Genomic DNA, 17,634 nt, shown 5'->3' on the forward strand with positions numbered 1-17,634 from the left:
AGCCTGCAGTGATGGTCAAAACTATGCCATTGATCATTAAGCTGCCAGATCATGAAAGTGAGAATTTGGGAATGGGTTTGTTAGATGGAGGAAAGTAGCAGGCAGTGTAGTTTGCTAGAGTATTAATAATAACAAATAAATAAAAGGATTTCCAAACAATATTAAATACTCTGTTGATAATACACGTTAACTTTTCATCGTTATCAAAGGAAGCTAATTTTCTTGGCTAGTTTCATTCAGATGAATCACTTGAACCCATGATTATTTTAAATACACCTACTAGATTACTGTAGAGTAGAAAGTGGCAGTTTTTAGGTAAAGGTCTTGTGATTTTTAGAGTTAAACCTAAAGGTAGTGGTTGTGAAAGAAAAATTAAAATCAATTTAACTCCATTTCTATTTGTAAATAAAAAGTACAGTGAAGGTGTTAACAGAGGAACATGCATAAGGGAAGGACTTTTGAGTAGTGAAATTAAGAGTATTTTTATTGCTTTATTTTTGCAAATGTGAATTGCATAAAAATTTCTGTGACAGTGTTTTTGTGATGAGGAAAATATTTACTTTTTTAAAACTTATGACAACCCTGAAAGTACCTAAAGGAAAGAATAACTGATAACAAAAATAGTTCTTTGACTTTTTAAATATTTTACCTTATTATTTAACTCATGTAACTTTGTATTATATATGTATAAAATGAAAGAAGAAAGCTTTAATTTTTAAAATATGCTTAGAAAAGCTGAGTTGCCTTGTTAATATGTTATTTCTAAGAGTGATAATTTTTATTTTTTAAATAAAATCTATCAAAATTTATTTTAATGGTTATATTACAAAACCCAGTAATATAAGTTACAAAATGTGACTTATTATGAAAAGCTGTATTTACATGTGCTTTTAGGAGCACAGTTATAAGAAATATGTTCATTCTGAGATAGGTATAGTACAATTGAAACAAATCTTTGTTCCTTGCACTAGAAATCAAGTGTCTGCATATCAGAAGTATTTCTATCAATGTATTTACAGATTATTTGTAGACAAAAGGTTTTGTATAACACTGAATTTGTTGACTTTAACTCTTTAAAAATAATTTATATCTCACTTTTTTTCCTTTTAAGGCTGCACCTTTGACATATGGAATTGCCCAGCCCAGGAATTGAATCCAAGCCACAGCTGCAACTTACACTGCAGCTGTGGCAATGCCAGATCCTTTAACCCACTGTACTGGGCTGGGGATCAACCTGTGCCTCTGCAGCAACCTGAGCCGCTACAGTCCAGTTCCTAATTCACTGCTCCACAGCAAAAACTCCATATCTCACATTTGATGGTAAGATAGAAATATATATGTTTGTGGCAAAGTGAAAGGTATCATTATCTCTATTCTCCTCTTTTTTAACTAGGCATTTTTATTACCAATTTGTGAAGCAGCAGCTATGAGAAAAGTGGTAAAAGTGTATCAAGAATGGATCCAGCAAGAGGAAAAACCTTTGTTTATGCAAGAGCCAGAAGAAATTGTGATCTCTTCTTCAGACTTACCATGCATTGACAACGTCACAGACCATGATATTTCAGTGGAAGAAGGAGAAAAGAGAGAAGAGGTAAAATGATAGAACTTAGGCATTTGAATATAAATTTGAGTAGATTTTCACAGAAGTGTGATAATGTGGGATGAATAGGAAAGTAAAAATACCTTTCAATATACATTTGACCTTTGAACAACATGGGTTTGAACTGTGTGGCTGCAATTATGCAAGTTTTTTTTGGGGGGGGTAGTAAATACTCATCACATCATCCATAGTTGGTTGAATCTGCAGACTTTGGCTGACTATAAGTTATATGCAGATTTTTAACTGCCAGAGGGGTTGTCACCTTAACACCAGTATTCAAGGGTCAGCTCTAGTTGACCCTTTGTAATTTAGATAATGTAACAGTTACCTCAGTACCCTATCCCAAAGCTCTTTGATGTCACAACTCTAAAATGTTGTATTCTGATTCTGTAAGTGATTGTCTAGAACAGAATTAGATGCTTTGATAAAAGGTATAGTATTTAAAACTGTGGTACTAGATAAAAATGTATGTCGTAGTACATACTCGTAGAGTGATTACCAAATTGCCGAGTTCCCTCTTGACTGTCGTATTCATTTAGACTTTAGAAATAAATGGAACCGGGGACCTAAATTCCACTCCTACTCTCTCTTATTTCATTCTTTCGCTTCTGTGAGTAAACACCAGTATTTTATATCACAGACCAGCTTACTTAACAGGTCAGGATGGTTTTTATTCTGTAATTAACCCTAGTGCAAAAATGTCCAAGAAAGAATTCAGAATATTTTGGTTTGTGTTTAACCCTTGTCATTGGTCAGGTTCTTACCAAAAAGTTATGGTCTGGTGTTGACATTTATCTTACTAAATCTAGAAAGGAGAGATTTGCTAATCACTTTGGTAGCTAATTTAACTTCGTCAGTGGATTTTATTGGGATGTTAACATATGAATAAATAAGCAACATTTTACAGGGATTCAATGAATCGATATTTATATATGTATAAATATGTATATATGATATATGTATGTACTTAGGCCATATCCTCCCCTTTGTTTAGAATGGAAAAAAAAATCTAAGTATAATAAAATTAACTATGTAAATTATGAAATAATATTTGTAATTGAGTTTGTTACTCATCAGTAAAATATCCAATTCTTGCATCAAGCTAGAAAATAAACTTAGTGTAAATAATTTGTATTCTTCTAGTTTTTTGGTCATGTATTTCTAGCTCAATACTGAACCTACCTTGTTATCATTTACTATCCTTAAATAAAAATGATAGATGATAACTCTACCTACATACACAGTTTGAAAAAACAGAAAGGAGGGAGATAGAAAGGAAGGAAGGAAACTACAGATGTAAGGTGATGTAGGTGTATTGTATAAGTGTATTCTGTTGGCTGCTCAAATACTTCATTGTTGTTGCTGTTAGAGATGTAATTTCTTGCTAATTGCGTGAACCGAAAAAAAAAAAGATATAATCATTCATTGATTTATATTTCTGATAAATTCAGTATATGCATAAATCATTTAAAATTTAGTATTAATTATAAAATGGAGTTAATTTATAGATTCAGATAATTATAAGTGGATTTTTTAATTCACATGGTGTCTGTGAGACATTTGAAACCATGCAGAATATTAGATAGTTTGTATATGTATGGAGTGTCATGCACCTTTTAGTATGTTTAACATTACCTGGCTTATCCTATTAAATTCCAGCAGTATTCTCAATTTCTGTGATAACAAAACATTCCTACAAATTTCAGAGCGCTCTCTAAAACATGTAATGCCCACTTGGAGAACCAGTGTTAGAGATATAAACATGAAAAGACATCATTTCTGCTTTACATAATGATGCTTTAGCCAGCAGAGCATGCGGATTGAGTATTATAAAACAGTATTATTGCTATGATCCTATAGTGTGGTAGAGGGAATACCTAATTCTGCCCAAGAAAGGCTTCAGGGAAGATGTAGTATTATATAAAGATCAGGTGACAAATGGGTAAGGAGCCACAGTGTGAATAACTTCTACAAAGATATGAAAGACAGTGAAAATACTTTTATTTGACTGTAGCTAAGAGCAGATGGTTGAGAGTGGTAAGAAACGTGAGTTAGGCATGAACTAGACTCTGTTTAGTAAATTTCATGTTATTGTAATGGACTTAGATTACGTTCTAGACACTAGAAAGAATTATGAATAGAAAAATGGCCTGGATAGTTACCTCTTTCTGAAGGATTGTACCAAGCCCAGAGTGGAAGATCAAATGGAGACCAGTCTGGAGGCAAGGATGCTAGTTAGGAAGTGTCAGAAGGGAAGGGAGATGATAAATACCTGATAGGGTACAGTGGCAGTTCCAATGGGAATGTAAGGCAAAAGACAGGTGAGCTCTTTTAGTGGTGATAGCAATATTGTGATGATTAATTAGATATGAGGAATGAGAAGGTGTCTCAGGTTTCTTCTGCAACCAGAGTAGTTGCCATTCACACATGAATAGAAATAAAAATAAGTGCAAGTGTGATGGTGGTGGCCAAGGAGGCTACAGAGGTTGGTAGAAAATGGTTATCTAAATTTACTTTTAAATGTCTTGAATGTGAGTTGCTTGTGGGTCTTTCAGGAAGAACTGTTTGGAAGATGGCTGATCTGGAGTTCCACTGTGGAGCCGTGGGTTAAGAATTCAACTGCAACAGTTCAGGTTGCTGTGGAGGCATGGGTTCAATCCCCAGCCTGATGCAGTGGATTAAAAGATCTGGTGTTGCTGCAGCCTACGTCACAGCTGTGGCTCAGATTCAATCCCTGGCCTGGGAACTTCCATATGATGCCGGCGCGGCCGTTAAAAAAAAAAAAAAAATGTGGTACATAGGCGAGAAGTATAGATTAGACCATGGTATACTGTATTGAGTACTCAGAGCCGAGTTTTGATACTGCTTCTCTTCTGGCAATGGAATCAATAGTTTGTTAGACGAAAATTACCATGTATTACAACAACAAGCTCTAGACAAAATATTTTAAAAAAGACTATTTGAAGATACTGGTGTGTGACTAAAAGCAGAAAGAAACTAGAGAGAAACTTGAAGGGGACAACACTGAGTGAAGTTTCTGTTTGACTCAGGGAGCTCCTTAGTCAGCAAGACTTTGGTAGCTAAAACTCCAGCAGAAAGCTGTGATCTTAGTGATTTCAAGTATTAGTAGTTGTCTATCTTCATATAACAGGAATTTTACTACTCTTAAATAGAATAAATAGAAGCTAGTTTCTATTGTTTTATTTATGTCATTTGGATTCTGGCATTTACTTTAGAACAGAATTTATCTTTTACAAAGCTGTAAATGACATGATCCCATTCTTGAATGTGTAAATGTACAGAGGGGAGGCTTATACATTAGAAAGATTAAAACATGTCTATATCTGAAATAATACAATTTTCTGGTTCCTATATATGATTTTTAAAAATTTTTCTTTATATTTTTGTCAACAAGAACTTTTTTTACAGTGAACATATACAGTGTTTTTATAGTCAAATAGGTCCTCTTATATTTTGAGATGTTTAGCAGGGGGTCCCAGTAATTTCCAGTTTACTTCGTCAGCTTACAAACTTGTCACAGCATTCTCAATTAATGAAATGTTAAAAACTTGATATTTTGCTTCAGGAAAATGGAACCAATATTGCTGATCATGTTCGAAATTCCACTTGGACAAAAAATGGCACCTACCAAGATGTTCTTCATAATGCTTCTGAAGAAGCCACAGAACAAAACATACGAGCGGGTACTCAGGCAGTTTTGCAGGTAGGTCACTTTTTGTTTATTTTTTAAGTATAAAATAAAATAATCATTAAATATCTCATAGTTTCATAGTTTAGTATTTCAGTATCATTTTTTAAATGTAATAAACTTACTACCCACATTTGTCTGTTCTTACTATGCCATATTAATTTTTTTTCCTTAACTTTTACTTTGTAATATACATATTAATAAACATTACATATTACTTTTCTATAAACATTTAAAATGTATATAAATTGTGTCGTGTTGAATCATCATCTGCATCTTTTATTAAATGGCTGCGCCCACAGCATGTGAAAATTCCCAAGTCAGGGATTGAATCTGAGCCGCAGCTGCAACCTACTCCTCAGCTACAGCGATTCTGGATCCTTTAACCCACTGTGCTGGACTAGGATTCGAAGCTGCACCTCTGCAGCAGCCCAAGCCACTGGAATCAGATCTTTTTTTTTTTTTTAAACATTTTTTTTCTCTTAGATTTTATTTTATTTTATTTTTATTTTTTAATTTTTTTTGTCTTTTTTGCCATTTCTTGGGCTGCTCCCGCAGCATATGGAGGTTCCCAGGCTAGTAGTCGAATTGGAGCTGTAGCCACCAGCCTACGCCAGAGCCACAGCAACTCGGGATCCAAGCCACGTCTGCGACCTACGCCACAGCTCACAGCAACGCCAGATCCTTAACCCACTGAGCAAGGGCAGGGATTGAACCCGCAACCTCATGGTTCCTAGTCGGATTCGTTAACCACCGCGCCACGACCGACGGGAACTCCCTGGAATCAGATTCTTAACCCACTGTGCCACAGTAGGAACTCCTGCAACTTAACTTTTTGCATTAACATTATGTTTTTGAGATTTATTGTTAATGCATAGCCATAGTTTGTTTATTTTACACTACTCTGGTATTATAATTTATGATTATTTCACATTTTATTTATTCATTTTTGTTGATAGTTTTTTAAATTTGTTTACATTTTTTCAATATTCTAGATAATACTGCACTGAACATTATTATATGTGTACTTTTGTGCACATGTGAGAGAATTTCCCTAGGAGATATATGTATATGTATGGAATGTATATATGGAATAAATTTATGGAATTACTGGGATGGAGCATTTATACATTATCAGCTTTACTCTTACTGCCAAATTGGTCTCTAGCATGATTGTAATAATGTACATTCCCTCCAATAGTGTTTGTAAGTTCTCATGTCTTTATATCTTCCTCATACTTGAATAGTCAGATTTTAATTTTTTGCTGCTTCTAAATATATATGAAATGTAATCTCATTTTTTTTAGTGTTTCCCTTTTTTTTTCTTTTTTTTTTTTGTCTTTTTAGGGCCACACCTATGGCATATGGAAGTTCCCAGGCTAGGGGTCAAATCAGAACTGTAGCTGCTGACCTCCATCACAGCCACAGCAATGAGGGATGTGAGCCACGTCTGCAACCTACAGTGCAGCTCATGGCAGTGCCGGATCCTTAACCCACTGAGCAAAGCCAGGGATCGAACCTGCATCCTCGTGGATACTAGTTGGGTTTGTTACTGCTGAGCCACAACAGGAACTCCTAAACTTCTAATTAGTATCCTTGTTTCTGGTCTTGCCCATCCATCACCCTGTTGTATTCTCAACGCAGCAGCCAGAGGAATCCTGTAAAATGTATAGATCATGTCATTTTTCTTCTCCACATCCTCTGATGGCTTTTCAGTATCACTAAGCATAAAAGCAGAGTTCCTCCTACTGGTCTATGAAAGTTTTACATTATTGCTCCTCTGAGTGTGGTTCATAGAAAAGTACTGGCCCACAAGGTAATTACAAAATCAAGAGTGAGAGTTTAGAAACTAAGTCATTTGATACCTCTTGATTCTGATAAAAAGTTTGGATTTGTATTTTGCATTTGTTTCTTCATTTCCTTGTTCCTATTCACTTTTTAAAATTGTATTTTACAAAAGGATTGTTCTGTAAAAGATAGGAGCAAAAACTTGTTCCCTCCCCACTGGCAGTGTGAGAAGCTCTGGCTTTTTCTCAACATCATCTCCCACTGCTTTTCCCCTTCCTCCCTTCACTCTATGCTTCTTGCTGTTCCTGACATATGCTAGGCTGGCTCTCACTCAGGTTCTTTAAACTTGCTTTTCCTTTTCTTTGAAATGTTTTTCTTCCAGATTGCTACATAGTTGAGTTTTATCTTTTCTTTTTCAATTCATCCATATTCATTCTCTGCTTCCTGCCACTTCCTTAGCTTATTGGGTTCCTCAGGACAGTGAGGTGATAGTGAGTACCCTTGTTTTGCTCTGGGATTTTGGCACTACTTTTAAACTTTTCAAGTTCAGGCAGAACTTCTCAGGTTTAATTGATGTTATAACTTTTGCTTTAGTTCTTGATAAATACTCTTTTTAATTAAGAAATTTTACCTTTTTAAAGTTTTTAAAAAAGTAACAGCAAAATGGTTTTTCTATATACATTGTAATGATCCTTTTTTTTCTATTTTAATCTATTGATAGGGTATATAGACTTCTGATATCAAGGCATCTTTACATTTCTGGAGTAAATACTCTTGGTCATAAAATGTTATATTTTACTCAATTTGAACTGCTGCTGCTTTTTTTTTCTTTTTTTTTGCTTTTTAGGGCCACACCTACAGCATATGGAGGTTCCCAGAATAGGGATCAAATCAGAGCTGCAGCTGCTGGCCTGCACCACAGCCACAGCAATGCCAGATCTGAGCTGCACTGCATCTGTGATCTGCACCACAGCTCACAGCAACACCATATCCCTAACCCACTGAGCGAGGCCAGGGATCAAATACATGTCGTCATGGATCCTAGTCAGATTCATTCACACTGAGCCATAATGGGAACTCCTTTTTTTTTTTTTTAACTTTTTGAAGATTTTTGTCCATTCATGAATGATACTGTTCTCATATCTTTATATAGTTCTTGTATGTTTTTGATAACTGGATTATAGTTTTATGATAATACATTGGGGTGTTCCCATCATGGTGCAATGGAAACAAATCCAACTAGGAACTGTGAGGTTGTAGGTTCAATCCCTGGCCTCGATCACTGGGTTAAGGATCTGACATTGCTGTGAGCTGTAGTGTAGGTCACAGATGTGGCTCAGTTCTGGCGTTGCTGTGGCTGTGGTGTAGGCCGGCAGCTATAGCTCTGATTAGACCCCTAGCCTGGGAACCTACATATGCCGTGGGTTTGGCTCTAAAAAGACAAAAGACAAAAGAAAATAATAGTAATAATAATACATTGGGTAGCTTTTCTTCTTTTGCCTCTGAAACAGGTAATGTAAAATAGGGATCATCTTCTATGAAGGACGAACAAAACTGCTTATAAAGAGGTCTAAGCTTGGTGTTTAGGGACAGATCAGGGGTCCCTTGATTACCACCTCACTTTCTTTTATGGTATTGATGTTCACATCTTTTCTATTTCTTCTTGAGTCAGTTTTGGCAATTTATATCTACAAAATAATCCATTTTGTTAAATTTTCAAATTTTTTGGCATAAAGTTACCTACCAAACTTATCATTTTAAAATTCTCTGCTGGCTATGTAGGTATGTCCTTACTTTATTTCTAATGTTACTCATATTTCTCTTTTGCTTTTCTTAGTCAGAATTGCCAGACTTAACAGAGTCAGCTCTTTTCAGATATTAAAGTTGGCTTTACGTTATTTTCTCACATGATTTTACAACTGTATTTTGCTACACAGCCCATCCAGGGGATTTAAATAAGAACTATGGGTATAGAAGACGTAAATATCCTAGGTTCAAAATAGATATAATCTTCTCTTCCTCTAAAGTGTCTTTGAGAACCTTTGCATATACCTGCCACCATTTTAATAATTTTGTCCTCAGTAACAAAATTAATGATTTGATTATAGTGAATTTAATTGAAGATACATACTGATGGATCTTTGTTAGGAGTACTATTATATGCAGTCTGTTATTACCAAAACAGTCAATAAACATGAGAAAAGAGGATAGTTTTGAGCATCTCATTCAGAAAGTTATTCTTGATTTGGATATCATCTTTCATCCTAAATTATTTTTTATTGTTCTTTTCATGTTATGAAAGAATCATGGTATTATTTTAAAGCCCTATGTTTTTAAAAATTATTTTTCATTTGTTTTTTTCTTATTTGTAATTTCATATTTGTCAGATAAACATAAAAAATACATTTAATGAGCTTAAATTTCAGGTATCAAGCTGGTGGTAGAAGCAGGGTTAGAATTAACCTATAGTCGGAGCTCCCGTTGTGGTGTAGCCGTTAACAAATGCGACTAGGAACCATGAGGTTGCAGGTTTGATCCCTGGCCTTGCTCAGTGGGTTAAGGATCCAGCATTGCCGTGAACTGTGGTGTAGGTCGCAGACGCGGCTCAGATCCCACATTGCTGTGGCTGTGGCATAGGCTGGCAGCAACAGCTCTGATTCAACCCCTAGCCTGGGAACCTCCATATACCATGGGAGTGGCCCTAGAAAAGGCAAAAAGACCAAAAAAAAAAAAAAAGAGAATTAACCTGTAGTCTGATGCTTTTAAGTTTATCATAGATCACGTAATGATCAGAATCTTGAGTCTTTTCTCTTTGAATATGAAATTTGCCATTGAAATTCTATAATAAATGGCTGATGATTTCTTTTCTTAGGTGTTTATTATCAACTCCTCAAACATATTTCTTCTTGAACCTGCAAATGAGATAAAAAGTCTTCTGGATGAGCACACAGATATGTGTAAACGAATTCTCAATATTTATCGGTTCATGGTTGTGCAAGTATCAATGGACAAAAAGACTTGGTAAAAAATACTTATCTTTCATGTTTTTTGAAATTGTATATGTGAGCATAGTAATTTTTAGAGGAATTGTTCTTTCAACAGAGCTTGTGATGGTATTGTACAGGCTTCTATTATTGAATGAATGAATAAATATAATATTTCATGTAATAATCATGATGACAACAATAGTCTCCTTCACTTTATCTCAGTCATCTTGAATCAGACTTCCACAGGACCCCTTTTATTGTCTTTCTAAAGTGGCATGTGATGGCCTCCCCGTCACCCACCACCCCCAAGAATGAATACTGGCATGTGTGTATGAATAAATGAATTTATGCCTGTGTGAATGAATGAATAAGTAAATGATTGAATGCATGAATGCCTGATTCTTCACCCTGGCATTCAAGGCCATATAGAGTCAGGCTTCTGCTTACATTTCTAGCTCTTTCTTAAGCCTAAAATCCGTTCTGCAGGATGGGAAGCTACTCCAGCTTTATCAAATTGCTCTCTCTTGAGCACTTTCTAAACTTTCTTTCCTCTAGAGTATCCAGTTCCTGCCATCTTTTCCTGTTGCTGTCATAACTTTTCTTATATTCTACCTTCCTTTTTTCACGTGTCCTTGTTTTTTTCCACTTACTTCCTTTCATTCCATATTTGTACCTGAGTTACAGAGGTTGTCAAAATTGTCTTAATTCCTGAATTACTTGTGTAAATGTCTGTTTACCTCACTGAATTGAGGTGTCCTAAAAATGTACATACTGATTGTCTTGTTTTTTATTTCCTACGTTTCTCAGCCTAGTATATTACGTACTCTTGGTCCTCTATAAATATTTGTTTAATTGAATAGAGAAAAAAGGCCTTTTAGGGAGATGAGAAGACCAATTCCTCAGTTTTTGGAAAAATGGTACATGTTATTATAAAATACAACAAACAAAAGTTTTAAAAAGAAAATTAAAGTATCCCAGAAGTTCACTCTCTGTAGATAACCGTTGTTTGCCCTTTGATAAACCAGATGTTCACCAAACCATACACACAGTCACAAAATATTAAGCTATATGGATGTATCAAATTTTCTTTCTTTTTTTTTTTTTTCTTTGTCTTTTTAGGGCCGCACCTGTGGCATATGGAGGTTCCCAAGCTAGGGGTCCAGTTGGAGCTGTAGCTGCCAGCCTTTACCACAGCCATAGCAATGAAGGATCTGAGCCATGTCTGTGACCTCTACCACAGCTCACAGCAATGCCGGATCCCTAACCCAGTGATCGAGGCCAGGGATCAAACCCACGTCCTCATGGATGCTGGTCGAGTTTGTTAACCACTGAGCCATGACAGGAACTCCTATATGTGCCAGATTTTCTTAACCACTTACCTGTTGCTGGATATGTAGTCATTTTTCTGTTGGAGGAGGAGGGGACTACAGTAAACATTCTTGTGTATATATAATTTTCCTCCTTTGACTCATTCTTAAAAAGTGGGAGTATTCAGTCGAAGAATATGCCTGGTTTATGTTTTGTTAAATGGGAAAATGGTTTTATTTTGAAAAAACTTTTTATTAACAATATTGATAGAGATACATCTAGAAGTAGTTACTGTTATTAATTTATATGGAACACTTTTTGTGTCAGGTATCTTTTAAGTCTTTTTACATCCATTTTCTTTCTTAATTCTTATAGCACCCTGTGAGGTAAATAATAGATTTGTTTTGCATGGTGCTTCTTAGGCACAAAGAGATTAAGTAATTTATCAGTGTTCACACAGCTGAGATTTGAACTGCAGGCCTTCTAACCTCAGAGCCCAAGTTATTATCAGACTACTTTGGACCATTCTTTCGTTGGTTCCTCCCTTTTTTTTCTTGATACATGTTATGAATCAGTGCTCTTGGCCAGATTAAAGTTAGAGACTTGCTACATGGAACACAATTTTAGAAATGTTTTCTTAATTTTTATAAGTTCCCTTGAAGTCATAGCATTATGAGAGATTACTCACATATTCACATTGAATTTATGAGACTTTATGAATTAAAATTATTATTGTATTACAGAGTGAATGGTTATCTAATCTATGAGTGAGTTATGGTTTGACCACACATCAGAAAGATTATTTGGAAAATCTATTCTTAATTGCATATGTAGTTTACTGCAGATGGCTTTTGATTTTATTTAGCAAAGCAAGATGCCTAGGATTACAGATATGTCACCTCTGAATTTTATCTTATGAGTTGAATGCATGCATTTGGTTAATAAATTCAGGATTTTTTTGTTGAGTGATACTTCTCTATTTAATTCTGTCCTTATTCCCAGAAGAACCATGATATCTAGAGATCTAGGATCTATTGCTGCCTCTGCAACATTGTCACGTGGACTATGCCACATGTTGTTGTGCCTGGAACGGGCCTGCAAGTAAGCCTAAAAGGAGGCTCTGATAGAGACTTGGGCTATTAGCCTGACCATACACCCAACTGAAATCCCCTTGTCAGTCTCTCTCTCTCTCTCTCTCTCTCTCTCTCTCTCTGTGTGTGTGTGTGTGTGTGTGTGTATGTGTGTGTGTGTGTGTGAGTGAATCAGTTTTTGAATTGTCAAGTGCAAATAAGGTAGTTTTATGGTGTTAATAATAAGCGTCTAGAAGAAAAAAGCAAGGTGAGGATAATATAATAGGATTGGCTTGACTTGCGGTACCCAAAGGGAATCAAGGGTTAAAAGATGGCCAAACTAAAAAGGATGGAAAGAAGTGTAGAGTGATGGTCCTTGATTATTTGTCAGGCTCATTGTGATCTATTAATCTTAAAATGTCATATAGTTTTTAAAATTGAACCTGGTATAATTCTGGATATGTAATTGCTCTCTGTAGTGTAAAGATGGATTAGATGGATAAGCATCAAGGTAGAACTGTATTGTATAGGTAGAAGAGTGTTCTTCAAACAGCTCCTTAAGGTCACTACTTGATTTTTGAAGTGGGGGGATGTGAATAGTCCCCACATTCTTACCCCCAATTCATCAGCTTTTGCACAGTTGTTTATTTGATGAGAGGTATTGTGGCTGAGAAATGGCTTAAAATGACTGTATAGAGTTATAAAATGTAATTTAAAATTTTAATATTTAAAGAATTCTAAAAATTTGAACATTTTGTATTTGAGTTATTGAAAAATAATAACATTTTTTATAACATGTTAATTGAAAGTTATTCATTAACCAAAAGCAAACATGTGCAGAAAGGAAACATTAATTAATTTTTTTACTTTAAGGGAACAGATGCTGCTTGTGTTGCTCAGAGTCACGGAGTCTGTGCTGAAGATGCCATCACAAACTTTTCTACAGTTCCAGGGGAAAAAAAATATGACCTTGGCAGGTCGACTTGCAGGACCTCTTTTCCAGGCAATAAAATATAAATAAATAGATAAATAGGTGGATAGATATGTATTTTTTTCTTAAGGTTCATTGAGCCATGAACTTGCTGGGGGGAAAAAAAGCTTTATATCAGAAATTATTTCATGTTATATATCTTCTGTAGAGCCAAATAAAAATTGCTTATCTAAATAGACTATTTTCCATACATGAAAACTCACAGCCTAGTAGAGTAGAGGATATATCGGGTCTGTGAAAAAAGTGTTAAAACTGGCTGATGATACTTACATTATCTTGTGTGGTACACTTATGTATGATTGCAAAAAGCTGCGAGCAGACTTTATGAGTAACGGCTTGATTGCTTTACGAGTTTCCAAATCTCTGGGATTATTAGGAAAAAAAACTTTCTTTTAAGGTGTTCTGTAATAAAGAAAAAATTGTAAATCAAGATTCGTTCTTACCATGCTGTTCGGTAAGACTTTATTCTCTTCATCTTCATTCGAAGTATTGGTGGTAGTTGATTATATAGGAATTATATATTGTGTATTTCAACCAAAGGATAGAGTACTGACTTTAAATGCATTATGGGTTCTTTGGAAAATAGAAAGCAAGATATTTTTTAAGATGACACATTAAATGAAAATACGTGGATAAAATATTTCTTAATATCAAAGATAAAAGCTATTCAGATCTAATTCTTGGCCTTTAGTATAACCATTCAAATTAATGTTTTTTTTCCCAGATATGCTAGTTTACCTAAAATTGTATGCTGGTAGTGACTAAGTCTTTGACCAGCTGCATTTATTATTGAAACTTCTTTTGATTTCATTAGTCTTTTTTTCCTCTGTTGTTAGAACTTGCCTAATGGTGGGCGCTATTAGAAGACAAAATTTTAGCTTGCTTTGTGGAAATAATTTTTGTAGTCTGAATGTTTAAAAATAGAATGGAGAGTCATTAATCATTACTGTTTGATATTATAAACTCTTCACTTTTATATTTACATTTAATGTGTTCATTTATGTGAATTCCAAATTTGTTAATTCAAGCTTTTGAAAAACTTTTATTTTGTGACTTGTTCCTTCAGTAGGAGGATATAGCTTGAGAAATCTATAAAATCTCAGGGATACTTGCCTAATCAGTAATTTCTTCCCCTTTATAAATGAGTTTTTTATTCTATGATTGGATTTGTTATAGAATACCTTTAATTCCTCTGGTGTCTCTAAAATGAAATTTAATTTTATCCATCACTTTAGCTGAAATTTTTCAAAAGCACATTTCAGTAAATTGAGCACATCTTTAGTAACTTTTTTTTTTAGAATTTTCAAACTGTATAGTTAGTAATTCCCATCTTTAATGTGAGAATGTAAGTTTTGGTGTTTTAATTCAATAATTATTAATAATTATTTTGTGGAGACTTTCACTTCTTTTTAAACAAAATTTATTTAACATTAATGTAATGTAGCATGAATTATAGTTAAACTAAAGGGAGATTTTTTTTTTTTTCAGTTTTGGTACCTTGTCCTAATGCTAGATTGTTGGGAATTGGCAATTATTGAAATTGGTAGTAGATACTAATGATTGCATGAATTACTTGTATATGTACCAAGAAAGGATATCATGGATATTATGTGATTTAAAGTTCTGCTTGTTTGGGGGTGATTTTTAAGTAATGGAATATCTGATTTTGAACAGTGAAATCATTGTTTTTTTCTGATTATTTATCTTTGTAGACTCTTATAGTTGCCTGGATCAAAGCAAATCTAAATGTGTACATCTCCCGAGAACTTTGGGATGACTTACTCTCAGTATTATCATCACTGACCTATTGGGAAGAGCTAGCCACTGAATGGTCACTGACAATGGAAACACTAACTAAAGTTTTAGCTAGAAATTTATATAGTTTGGATCTTAGTGATTTACCATTGGATAAGCTAAGCGAACAGAAACAAAAAAAGCACAAAGGGAAAGGTAAGAGTTGTTTATAGAGATGCTCCATAAAAATTTGTTAATAGTTCTGTCTGGGAAAATCAAGCCAGAGAGGGGATGAAGTTAAAAGTCGTATTTTCTCTTAATTTTTCCTCCCTTGATTACCCTGAAGGTTAAAAATTTTTGGCAATGAGACATGTAGGTACCTTGTAATTTTTTCTTGAAGAACCTTAAATCAGTGATAATTTTGATGAGAAATAAAAGTTTTAACTAAAAGCAGACATTCTTTAGATGTGGATTATATATCTGTCTAATGTTAAAAAGGCAGAGAGGGAGAGTAACGTACATGTTCTAATAATTCTTGGCTCTAAATTATTGGTGTTTTTCACTCATAATAATTAATTGCTATCTAGAGATTACATCTCAGTCACATTTCATACTTAACAATAGTCTGGAGTGGTAGGAATGTGACCAAACTCCCTTTTCCTGGACTGTTTATTTCCTAAGTAGCTATTATTGGCAAGTAGAGATGTAGTAACTTCCACCACAGGATGGATTTTGATTAGCTTACTGCCTACCCTTTTTTGCTTGTCTAAATGTTTCACTTCTTTTATGAAACAATTGGGTAGCAGAGAATTTATGGTTGTTCATTGTTGATGGTTTATTTTTTTAAATGTGCCTCAGTTTTGAATATTATTTTTACATAAAATGAAGTTCACAAAAGCCTTACAGTACCCAAGCATTTTATCTAGTTATTTTGTAATACATTATGAGTAAACCGAAGAGTCTGAGACAAAGTAGCACACATAGTATGAAAAGATTATTGATGAGGTGACAGTACACTGAGATTGAAAATCTGCATTTCTAGGAGTGGGACATGAGTTTCAGAAAGTTTCAGTTGACAAGTCATTTTCTAGAGGATGGAGTCGTGATCAGCCTGGCCAAGCGCCGATGAGACAGAGAAGTGCAACAACCACTGGTTCCCCAGGAACGGAAAAGGCGAGAAGTATAGTACGGCAAAAAACTGTTGGTATGTACTCATTAAAATCATGAGAAATCACTGGGGCAGTATGTTTATAGTTTTTAGTAATGATGTATGTAAATACAGTTTTCTTATTGGTTGTTTTTTGTCATTAAATGAAAAGTTTCTTTTACAAAACCTTTTTTTTTTTTTTTTTTTTTTGCAGTGGTACTTAGAATCTTATGACATGCTATTATCCCTTTATGCTATCAAGATGTATCTTACAGGAGTTCCGTCGTGGTGCAGTGGAAACAAATCTGACTAGGAACCATGAGGTTTCGGATTCGATCCATGGCCTTGATCAGTGGATTGGGGATCTGGCGTTGCCATGAGCTGTGGTGTAGGTCGCAGACGCGGGTCAGATCCTGCATTGTTGTGGTGTAGGTTGGCAGCTGTAGCTCTGATTCAATCCCTAGACTTGGAACCTCCATGTGCCACGAGTGTGGCCCTTAAAAAAAAAAGATGTATCTTACATTATTGTTTTTATGTAATTTACTTTACTGTAGCTATCAATAATTTTAAACTGTTATTTTACAGATTTGAAGAAGTAGAACTCTGATTCACTTTATAGAACTCATGAATTAACTGGTATAGTTTCTTCTAAGTGAATATACTCATAAATATGAAAAATTAGGATAGCTTATTTTCAGTGCTACAATTATATAATTATATTGGCTTCACAGACTTCCAGTGAGGAATTCATGCTCTCTGTTTGAAGACAGCTGAGGCTGAGGTGGAGTATATTACTAGGTTTCTTGCTGCTTTTTAACAAGCATGGGAGAAATTTCTATAGTCTTGGAAATAGCAACAAGAAGCAGGAATAGGAAGAATTTCTGGATGTAGGATCATTCAGCATACAGTGGACCTAGCTACTATCTTGCATTTTTCCTCTCAGCGATTTGTAACTTGGTCTTCATTGTAGTAGAAAGAGTGCTGCAATGAAAAACGGGAGAGCTTTGTTTTAATCTCTTTTTTTACTCTTTTTCATCACTAAATAGCTAGATAACCTTGAACAGTTTACTGAACTCTCTAGGTGTTATTTACTTAATCTGTATAGTGGGAATGACAGTATCTTACGTGTTTGAAACAAAATTGCCTGAAGTTACTTCAGACTTTACAATCTGATTTTATGGAAGGAAATTTTCTGTGGGAATCTGTGGTTATATGGAAGGAGAATTTTCTATGGGAATATATCTATACTTAATGGTAATCAGTGAAAATGCTATTTTTTTTTTGTCTTTTTTTGCTATTT

General features: G+C 34.6%; 1 protein-coding gene across 16 annotated transcripts in view; it reads left to right on the forward strand.

The window, feature by feature from the left end:
- The window catches only part of RALGAPA1 (Ral GTPase activating protein catalytic alpha subunit 1), a 231,707-nt gene that overhangs the window by 63,583 nt on the left and 150,490 nt on the right, over positions 1-17,634 (forward strand). For all 16 annotated transcript variants that reach the window (XM_021099156.1, XM_021099149.1, XM_021099150.1 and 13 more), the window contains exons 11-16: positions 1,394-1,591; positions 5,187-5,324; positions 9,970-10,118; positions 13,336-13,465; positions 15,166-15,403; positions 16,230-16,391. In XM_021099156.1, the coding sequence (XP_020954815.1) occupies positions 1,394-1,591; positions 5,187-5,324; positions 9,970-10,118; positions 13,336-13,465; positions 15,166-15,403; positions 16,230-16,391 (1,015 nt within the window). The remainder of the gene's footprint in view (positions 1-1,393; positions 1,592-5,186; positions 5,325-9,969; positions 10,119-13,335; positions 13,466-15,165; positions 15,404-16,229; positions 16,392-17,634) is intronic.

Source organism: Sus scrofa, chromosome 7 (genome assembly GCF_000003025.6).
Source record: "Sus scrofa isolate TJ Tabasco breed Duroc chromosome 7, Sscrofa11.1, whole genome shotgun sequence".
NCBI lineage: Eukaryota > Metazoa > Chordata > Mammalia > Artiodactyla > Suidae > Sus > Sus scrofa.